This window comes from Anopheles cruzii, chromosome 3, assembly GCF_943734635.1.
Source record: "Anopheles cruzii chromosome 3, idAnoCruzAS_RS32_06, whole genome shotgun sequence".
Lineage (NCBI taxonomy): Eukaryota > Metazoa > Arthropoda > Insecta > Diptera > Culicidae > Anopheles > Anopheles cruzii.
In genome coordinates this window covers 51529336-51539238 of record NC_069145.1, presented here as the reverse complement: position 1 = coordinate 51539238, position 9903 = coordinate 51529336, and the positions used below count along the sequence as shown (strand labels likewise).

General features: G+C 41.4%; 6 protein-coding genes across 6 annotated transcripts; 4 read left to right on the top strand and 2 right to left on the bottom strand.

Moving 5' to 3' along the window:
* Positions 1–247: 247 nt before the first annotated feature.
* LOC128273237 (spindle assembly abnormal protein 6 homolog) lies at positions 248–1847 on the bottom strand. Its single transcript, XM_053011171.1, has 3 exons — positions 1695–1847; positions 466–1633; positions 248–403 (listed from the first exon to the last, which is right to left on the bottom strand). Exons 1-3 carry the CDS (start codon positions 1845–1847, stop codon positions 291–293), a joined length of 1434 nt encoding a protein of 477 aa, XP_052867131.1. The 3' UTR covers positions 248–290.
* A 435-nt stretch (positions 1848–2282) lies between these two features.
* Positions 2283–2980, top strand: LOC128272915 (peptidyl-prolyl cis-trans isomerase-like 3). Its single transcript, XM_053010801.1, has 3 exons — positions 2283–2297; positions 2380–2735; positions 2820–2980. Exons 1-3 carry the CDS (start codon positions 2295–2297, stop codon positions 2944–2946), a joined length of 486 nt encoding a protein of 161 aa, XP_052866761.1. The 5' UTR covers positions 2283–2294; the 3' UTR covers positions 2947–2980.
* A 193-nt stretch (positions 2981–3173) lies between these two features.
* LOC128270563 (uncharacterized) lies at positions 3174–3779 on the top strand. The gene is made up of 3 exons (XM_053007974.1): positions 3174–3290; positions 3356–3392; positions 3461–3779. The coding sequence occupies exons 1-3, from the start codon at positions 3206–3208 to the stop codon at positions 3777–3779; spliced, it is 441 nt and encodes a 146-aa protein (XP_052863934.1). The 5' UTR covers positions 3174–3205.
* A 236-nt stretch (positions 3780–4015) lies between these two features.
* LOC128272877 (thioredoxin-related transmembrane protein 2 homolog) lies at positions 4016–5257 on the top strand. Its single transcript, XM_053010759.1, has one exon. It carries the CDS (start codon positions 4106–4108, stop codon positions 4928–4930), a length of 825 nt encoding a protein of 274 aa, XP_052866719.1. The 5' UTR covers positions 4016–4105; the 3' UTR covers positions 4931–5257.
* Positions 5258–5691: 434 nt separating this feature from the next.
* LOC128272096 (40S ribosomal protein S11) lies at positions 5692–7277 on the top strand. The gene is made up of 4 exons (XM_053009828.1): positions 5692–5734; positions 6180–6296; positions 6502–6707; positions 7133–7277. The coding sequence occupies exons 1-4, from the start codon at positions 5723–5725 to the stop codon at positions 7254–7256; spliced, it is 459 nt and encodes a 152-aa protein (XP_052865788.1). The 5' UTR covers positions 5692–5722; the 3' UTR covers positions 7257–7277.
* LOC128272094 (gustatory and odorant receptor 22) lies at positions 7115–9441 on the bottom strand. The gene is made up of 5 exons (XM_053009826.1): positions 8649–9441; positions 8318–8463; positions 8045–8241; positions 7657–7818; positions 7115–7583 (listed from the first exon to the last, which is right to left on the bottom strand). Exons 1-5 carry the CDS (start codon positions 9395–9397, stop codon positions 7434–7436), a joined length of 1404 nt encoding a protein of 467 aa, XP_052865786.1. The 5' UTR covers positions 9398–9441; the 3' UTR covers positions 7115–7433.
* Positions 9442–9903: the final 462 nt, after the last annotated feature.

The following is a 9903-nucleotide window of genomic DNA, read 5'->3' as shown; positions in this document are numbered from 1 at the left end:
AGAAACGTAGCAATTTTGATTCGTTCTCAACAATGAGATATGGAATTGTAGGATGTACGGTTCCCACTTTAGCATTGTGTATGATACCTACCTTAGAGTAAGCGCTGTCCTGAACTCCAACACTTGCACTGCAGGCCCCTTTTTCCAACACTTGCACTATCCTATATCCTGTATATAATAATAATCCTAATATTCTTAATTGGTTTCGCATATTGCCACTGTGAACTTTATTCCAATACGATTCGTTTTTATTACGTTCAGACCAACACAACAGAACATTAAAATGTGATTCAATGAGAGTCCATTGTATTGGCAACATTGGCAGGAAAAAGATGATTACCCATCACAGACATTTCATCATGCTTAACATTGTTGGAAATTTTCATTATCATATCGTTGATTTCTGAAAGAAAAAAATTATATAATTAACCATGATTAACATCACATATCTACCGGTCACCGTACTTTTTCGATATTTCTCCTCGATGGCATTGGAAAGTTCCTTTATTCGTTTTACAGTTTGAGCGTGCTCTTCGTTGGCGGCCCGATTTCGAATGTGTTCCTGTTGTATATTCATAAGAGTATCATTCAGTTCTTTCAGCTGTTTGTCCTTTTCTATCATCATCTTTTCTTGGCGCATAGCAATTTCTGTACGACGATCTACTTTGCTTTTAAGCTCCAAATTTTCGTTCCTTAAACTGTTCATGTCAACCAATGTTTTCGCTAACTCATCAGTCGTAAGTTGCAACGCCTTTTTTTTCGTTTGGCAAATGTTTTTCTCCGCTTCCAGTTCTGCCTCCATTTCTGATCGTAGTTTCTCCATAAATATCATTTTGGTTTGCATATCGTGAAACTGTTTTCTCATATCAACGATTGCACCTTCTGCTTTGCCTTCTCGATTTTGCTTCGTTGATAGCTCTTTTCTTAGTCGTTCGAGCTCATCTTTGATTTTTTCATTCAGGTTAAGCAGTTTGGAATTCTCTTCACGGACGCCATTATTATGTTTTGCTTCCTGGACCATCCGTTCCGCACGGTCAGAAGATTCCTTTGTGAGCTGATCTATTTTCTCCTGCATGCTGTTGATGATGGCTTTATAGCGTTTTTCTTCAATATCTTTGCTTTCATCCATGTGTTTTATAGTTTGATATAGTTGCTTGACTTCTTCCGTGTTGCGGCTAAATATTAAGTTTTCTTGATCAATTAGTTTTCCTTTCAATCCTCGAATTTCATTAGTAAGTTTCTCGATAGTACCATCTTTAAAGTCTATTTCGAGTTGACATTTGTTTAGTTCAGCAGAAAAGGAAGTTGTTTGTGCTTGAAGCGTTTGAAGTGATTCATTGATGTGGTAAAGCACGGTTTCGGTGGGTGCGAATTCCATCGGTAAGAACAGATGTGTTAAATTCTTAAACGCACGTTTTTCATATAAGTGCATCACATGGCCGCTCGTTCCGTTGCTCAGAGCGATATGCAGTTCGCCGCTTTTGCAACTTTCCAAGATTTTTATTAAATGATCTATGAACCCTTGGAATGTAACGTGCAAAGACTGCTGCGTTCGGATTTCTTCGTAGCGTGCGTTATCAATGGTACTAATGCAAATTTTCGAACGATCATTCATCTGAGTTAATCGTATTTGCTAGAAGGATAAAATTGTAACAATTAACAACTCTACGATCTATGTAGCACTTAACACATACGATCAGGTTCTGCGTATCAATTTTTTCGATTACCACGAAAAACTTTTGTTGCGACGAGTTACAGAAAGACTCGAAATCGACTAGCAGACACACTTCGGGAAACAACACTTTCACACAACGTCTGCGTTGGTCACTGACGAAATATGAATCCATCTGCGAATCTGCGTAAATGCGAATCGAAAACGATCATAAACAATTGCGTTGTTTGATTCGACGGTTGGACAAGCGGGAAACTTTGAACTGTCAAATCCGACGGCATCTATCATGCTTTCTTGCTCTTGCACATACCACGACATTTTCTGTCTCGCTTGCCTCTACGTGCCAGCTTCATATCAATTATTTGCTTTTGGTAACCGTATGGACTGGACAAAACTGAAGTCGGCGAATAAGAAATTCAGAGCAATAGATATAGATTTGTTTGTGGGGCCCAGCTTCCCAAAGAAATCAATTGATCTGACTTTCTAATCCATCGATTTTAGACAAAACGTCCTTAGACTGGATTCAACTCAACGAATGACGTTCAGTCTCTTTAGACTCCATTCTGTTTTGACAGCTTTAGGCATAGTTTGTAAACATCAGGCGAAACAGGAGATAATTAAAATGGTATGTGCATTTTGATTTTGATAGAGAACTTTTACCTTGCTAAATCATTCATTTCGGCAACCGGTTCCTTCTGTATTTTTAGAGTGTGACATTACACACAGATGTTGGCGACATAAAGATCGAACTTTTCTGTGATGATTGTCCCAAAACCTGCAAAAACTTTTTAGCACTATGCGCCAGCGATTACTACAATGGTAGTTTGTTCCATAGAAACATTAAAGGCTTCATTGTTCAGACTGGCGATCCGACTGGAACGGGAAAAGGCGGTCAATCGATATGGGGCAGGAAGTTTGAGGATGAGTTCAAAGAAAGTATAAAACACAACGACCGTGGCATGGTATCGATGGCCAACAGTGGCCCGAACACCAATGGAAGCCAGTTTTTCTTCTCCTACGCACCTCAGCCAGCGCTGGACCTCAAATACACACTATTCGGAAAGTATGTTGCACTTAGTTTTATAAGCGTAAATTATTCAATTAACATTTCAGTCATTCAATTAGCGTTTCAATTAACGTTTTTTAGAGTTATTGATGGATTCGAAGCGTTGGATGAACTGGAAAAACTCACCGTGAATCCCAAAACATATCGACCAATAGTGGAGAAAAAAATCAACAGTATTACTATCCATGCGAATCCGCTAGCAGGATAATTCTGATTGTTTCATTTCGGTTCACAATACAATGCATATGACATTCTTTCTGCGGTGTTCAATATTTTCTTTTATGTACTTTATGTTCTTTTTATATATATAGATTTTCTTGTAAGTTCAATAGTCAATATGAAGCACCCTGTAAACGAACAGTATCTTAGATTGGTTTCAGACTGTCATATGACATTCGAACCATTCAACGTTTGTTTGGCTTTGAATATCAACACGAATTTTGTTGGTGCTCAGCTTGCCACTGTTTATGCTTCTGGCTAATTGCAATTGCGCTGCTATGGAGCAAATACAATCTGTTAGGCGTCGTTCTTCACTTTTCTCTTCTAATCAAGGTGAGTGTGGAAAATAAATTGTACCAACATTGTTGCTCTAATAGATGTATTACTAATTGTTGTAGGATTGGAGTTCAGTACGAGCGATAACGAAACCATAAAGTGAGAGCTTTGAGGATTGCTTAACAAAGTCCATTCTATATTAAGTTCTTAAAACGTGTCCCTTTCAGATATCAACAACAGTTGCGTGCTGAAGTAAAAGATTGGACAGAATTGTTGCGCTCAAAGTGCAACGATCTACTGCAAGCCAATTCTGCGGTGCGCACAGTCGATCAAACGCTACTTTCCGACGAACAGAAACGGTACCTAGCAGACGGACCTTCCATTGAAAAATACATCAAAGAAGCCAAAGCGTTCGTTCGCACAATGAAAGACTATATTGATCAAAAACAATTTCTTTTAGAGAAAAAGGCTTACATCGCTCAGGAAATTAAGGCTCTGGTTGATCTAGAGTTAAAGGATCGCATAAGTAATGATGAAGAACAATGATAAAAAACAATATAAAGATTAATCGAGTATTGATTTACTGAACTTTATGTTCAAAATGTGTTTTTATTAAAGCAACAATAGGACAATAGCAACGCTTCATAACAAAATTTAGTTTGGTGATTTTGCATTGAATGTTGATTAGATCACATTCGGTGCAGACGTTTTTCACTTCAAAGCACGTACTCCTTTTGACAGCAACCAAGAAAGGCAGCAAAAAGACAGGCGGATGGAATCGCTCTAGAGGAAACATTAATTAACACACTTAGCAATCATCATTCCCGCAAGTTTAACGTAAAGTGAATCGCAAGTGGACAACCGGTTGAACAATGACCTTTACGAAAGATTTGGTGCTACTGCTGAAGCCCTATTATTGGGTCAACATTCTCATGAGCATTTCTTACATAGTGGCCAAAAGGGCACCGTTCATTTGCAACTATTTATGGACTTACCTGTTTCAGCAAGAAGACCAGTGCGAGCTAGATGGCCGCGAAACAGAAATTCTGTTCTTCCTGCTAATTGTGGTCATGATCCGGACGCGTAAAACGGGCAGTGTGACGATGATCAATTATCTCACCTCTAGCTTCATGTACACCAAAATAGCGAACCTCGGCCTGTGGTTCTACAACGATATTCGCCTGGGCTTGATATATTTTGTGTTCTTCATCCTGGTCGCGCTGCTGCTACCAGAGCCAACGTACACCGGTCCAGAGAATGTGGTCTACTTCCGTACGGAGAACGGGTTAGAAGAAGAACTGGAAAAGGACAAGCGTGTTACTTGGCTGGTGACATTCTACACAGTGTGGAATCCGGCGTGCGTCAATTACGCTCCTATCTTTTCCGAACTATCGAACGAGTACTCGCTGCCTAATCTGAAGTTCGGCAAGCTGGATGTCGGCCGGTTCCCTAAAATAGGCCAGAAATATCACATATCCGACAGTTCCTTCAGCAAACAGCTCCCAACTACGATACTGTTCCGGCAGGGCAAGGAAGTGGCTCGACGTCCTTTCGCAGACAGCAAAGGCAAACTGGTGAAGTTCTTCTTTTCCGCTGACAACGTGAAGGTTGGGTTTGATCTGAACAACCTGTACAAGGAGTGCCGCGAAAATCCCATTAAAGCAATCAAATCAGTCGCCGAGAAAAAGAAAAACTAAGAATACCATGCATTCAAGTAGAGAAGCAGATGCTGCCTTGGTAACGAAATGCCATTTTCAAGCATTTTTACTATAATTTGTATTGAGAGCTGTTTATCTAATCATTTGTGAAGTGCAGTCGTTGATGAGTGGCGCTAGATGGTTAATCGTGTCGAATATCGCACGCATGTATCAACAGATGCCGTCATTAGTCGTGCCGTGATTTAGTCACGTAAAAATACCTTAGCAAAACCATTGTTTATAGTTTCATGTATTTTAAGCTGTATAATTTATGCTTGAAAACCAATCGCACATTTGAAAGTACATGCTTTTAGAGCTGAAAATAAAGCGAACTATTGTAGTTAATCTGAAAGACGACCACGAATGATGGGTTTCGTTTGTTAATTAAGTAGCGAAGTAAGTCTAGAAAAACATCCGCAATGCCGTGCTGTAAAGTCCTTTTTATATCGTTGGAGTGTTAGACGCTGTGGGCACAAATTAGTGTGAAATGCCGTAATCTGATCAGCACTCTAGTAAAAACAATTTGAAACAGTCTGGAAATTATTACCTTTTCTTCGATTAGATTAAACAATAAAACAAAAAAGCTTAATTTCTTTTAATCGGAAACAAAATGTTAAGCGAATTAAATGAAGAAATCAAGTTATTGGACCAGTTAGACCAGTTCATTTCTTTCGCCCAACCGGCTAATGCCTCTAATCGCTATTTCCGTGAAACTGACAGCTGACAGCCGACAGCCGTCAAAGTTTTCACTGACACGCTTCCTGTGCATTGTCTCTCTTTCTCAACGCGAAGATGGCCGATCAGGTAGGTTTATGTGATGCTGTGCAAATTAACGTTAAATTTATAAGAGTAGTAGAAAAGCAAATGTTGCATTTCTCTGTGGAAACATCTCAGATCTCCACGACGGCTGAGTGAGCACCAAAAAACTGAATTGAAAACGTTATCTATGCCCGAAATGTGTAACTGAATCCGCACGTGTATGAGCGATCCGTGAGATCGAGAAGTGCAGAGGGAAGAATAGCAATTCGTTAATGTGCTTGGCCGGACAACATTTTGCGCCTGATTTGATGAAACTATCATGACGGTCTGCTGATACAAACGTGAAGATTGTCAGATTAAAACCCAACTTATGAAAATCACTTCTGAATGTGCGCAGAAAATTGTGGTCGGCTTCCGTATCGGCTTGACTGTTTTGTTTACGTGCACGGTTAGTAATGAATTAACCTCAAATCTGATTCGCCTTCCCCAGAATATCCGTGCGTTCCAAAAGCAGTTAGGTATTAACCTAAACCGCAAGGTGGTCAACAAGAAGAAGGGGCTGCGCATGCACCGCAGCATTGGCCTTGGATTCAAAACTCCCAAAGAGGTATGTATTTTCTAAAGTTCGTAAGGACTGAGAACATCGGCTGTGTGTATGATGATACCCTTTCACGATGGTCTTCCGATTCGCAACTGAGGATACCTTCTTTCTAAACCCAATTCAAATTATCTGAACAGCAATGCATCAAATTAAATATCCGCGATGCTTATTTAGATTAAGGATGTTTACTAAAAATGTGTCTACGTTTCAGGCCATCGTCGGTACGTACATTGACAAGAAATGTCCTTTCACCGGTCACATCTCGATTCGTGGTCGCATCTTGACTGGCGTGGTGCGTAAGATGAAAATGCAGCGTACGATTGTCATCCGCCGTGACTATCTACACTTCATCCGCAAGTACGATCGTTTCGAGAAACGGCACAAAAACGTGAGCGTTCACCTGTCGCCGTGCTTCCGGTGAGTTCCCGTTCCCGTGATTATACAAATGCGCCCTTGGCGAACGACGATTAATGGAAGCAAGTGCACTTTGTGTCATTCCCTAACGTTATAAGAATGATGCCATTTAAATCTTGCAAAAGCGAACCCTTTTCCGGTAGCGTACTATTCCCGGTGTGGTCAAGTGTCGGCACCGATGCAAGTGGCTACCACAGAATGTTTATGTTTATTGTTATTCAATGTTTTTGTATTTGTTCTTGTATTCTTGTGATATTTTAAAATTTCAAAATGTGCCTTACCAAAAAATAGCATATTTGCACAATGTTGGTAATAATTTATTGATCATTAAGTTGACGATCTTAACTATCTCTTACGCCACAACTTTGGCCTATCTTATTTTGATGATTAATATCTTATTTCGATGCGATTGTCTTTTTTTTCTATAGCGACGTTGAAGCCGGAGATATCGTGACCGTGGGTGAATGCAGACCGCTTTCGAAAACCGTGCGCTTCAATGTGCTTAAGGTGAGCAAGCTCGCTGGATCGAAGAAGAAGTTCAGCAAGTTTTAAACAACCTTATAAAGTAAGATGGTCAGCGAACTTTCCGAGCGAACCCACGCGAAGTGTCACGCTAAAAGTGGAGTTGGAGCAAAATAATAAAAATCTATTGAAAAAATAATAACAGGGGTAGTGTTGCCCGGTCGTCCTCCTTATGTTTGATTGATACGATGACTCCGTTCAAAAGATCTAGTTTGGCTTCTCTGTTTGTTGCATTGCTTGTATTTTGGATAGATTTGCTTTCAGCGATGAGATAAATGCGTTCTTTGCGCTCTGTCGCAGTAGAGTCAGCTTAAATTGCATCAGGACCACTAAGTAGGTGGCCATAAAAGAAATGTTCTGAAATTGGCCAGAGATAGGAGAAAGTGAATTTGGAAGTTCTAAGCTTTACCTACCGCCAATGTTTATTTACCGACGTGATTAATCCTCGATTGATATTAGCGTAGCCATCGAGATTCATGGTTGGTGGATTTTTATCGATGGCGACTAGAAACATTTCCACCTCCTTCTGGGTCGCTTTGTCGACGGCCGTTAAATTTACATTCAGTAGACGTTCCTGAAAGTTCAGTCCAACCTAGCAGCGTAGCCGAATCACACGAAGCGCGGAAAAATGTAAAAAACGACGCCAAAACAAAATTACACCTTTAGCGTCGTACAATGCCTTACGAGGTGACCCGTTTGGGTACACCACTTCATTGGCGCAAATGAGGGTGGAGTAATTCGATTCCGAGTATCGTGATCGTAGTTTTTCCGAAAGAGGGCAACACCCTTAAAACCACCTTAACGTAACCAGTACGTACCCTTTTGGATGCGTGGTGGGCCTCGTTGCAGATGATGAACAACAAGCTCATACAATAGAAAACAATGACAAATAAACCGACTTCCTTATAGGTTGCTCCATGCTCGATAATTTCGCTCAGTGCCCCGTAGGTGGCGATAATTGTGGTGAAGAATATCACCAGGCAGTAGATACCGTACATGTTGGAATAAGCTTTACCTGAATGAAAAAAACAACGCATCTGGATGTTGGTTATAGGTCCACTCGAATTTGAAGGTGTGTATGACAATGATACCTAGCTGTTGCATCATGTGGCTTAAATCGACCCAAAGATGGCGGTACTCGGTCAACTTGGCAGCGGGGCGCTGGGTGGTCAGGACGTCCGTTAACTCTTTGGCGAATGCCTTGCTTGCAGTACCGAAAGCCGTGCAATTGACAAACCTGTGAATGAATTTGTTTAAAAAATTGGAAACGTAGCCATGCACATGTGTGCAACAATTGTTTGAAATGCAAATGCACCTCAACAGTATATCCAACTTTCACACGTTTTCTCAATAAAGCATCAAAATAAGGAACATAATCGTACTGCATAATCGTATAGATATACCGGCACGTTCCTCGCTTACCAAAGGCTGCAGAATCCATTTAGCATTGCTACAATGTGAAAATAGGCGAAGGTATGAGTGAATTGAAAATCCGGCTGCAGATAGTACTGCGATAGGATGATGATAAAGCTCAATGACCACGAGAAAATACACAACGCCCACGTGATGGGATAGAGCTTGGGGAAAACGATCGGCTTGCCCGTGACGATCAGATACTTGTACTGATAGTCCGTCCACATGTTCTTGAATTTGGCCACCTCCGATCCGTTGCGCCACGAAGCTACCGGTAGTAGGAAGTGTGGCACCAGGATTGACATAAAGATGATATTGTAGATGACTTCGTCAAATCGTTTGTCGCTTGTTGAGATAAACTTTTTGATACGCTCGTGCGCAACTACAAGCACAACGATAGTTTCGCAGGCGTAAATGAGGTACGCCCAAAGGAATGCCTTCGAGCACCAGGTGAAGGTGGTGCGCGGCATGTCCACGTTCGGCGGACTTCGCATGATCGGCATGACGCCCATTATTTGAAACAGCACCAGAAGGCTTTTGGTGGTGTGATAAAACGAATCGTGCTTGTCGAGTAGATTGACATCCGTGTTGATCTTTCGCCTCCGTCCGTACAGGTGCGTCGGCGATTCGTTGTCCTGCGCCAACAGATCCGTTTGCTCCTTGATACGGCGCCTGTCTTCTAGCTGCTGGCGCTGGTTAGGATTCAAAACTTGCTGGCGGATCTCGTACTGAGCATCTTCCATCTGCGAGTGAATCATGGTGTGTGTCCGTTAGGGTCGTGTTCCACCCTCCGTTCCAATGATGAAACTTATTCGGGCGAGGAATAAACTAGAGCAGTTCGCTTTTCTTCGTTTTATCTCCAAACAAACTAAGCACATTTATGACCGTGGTTTCATCGGCGTGTGTGTGCTCACTGCTTTACACAAGCGAAATCCGGAAAGGGCCAAAAATTTCCACATCGGCCCTACTCGAGATAAGATTTAAAAAATTCGATGCACTGTATCGTGCATGTAAGTGCACCTCGCTCGCGCCGGATAGGCTATTCAAGCACAAGCGCGGAGTGTTCTACACACGACGTTAATCGATGAATTGCGGTTGATTCAAACGGTGCCGTGCTGAAATGGGCACAAACAGAAGTTTTTGTAATGACTGTCCAGAAACAATAAACTGCAACGGCGAGGCGACATCGACATTTTTATAGCGCTGCGAAGCGGCGTGGAACTGTAATTAAAAGAGTATTACGATCGATGTTTGCTTTCTATCC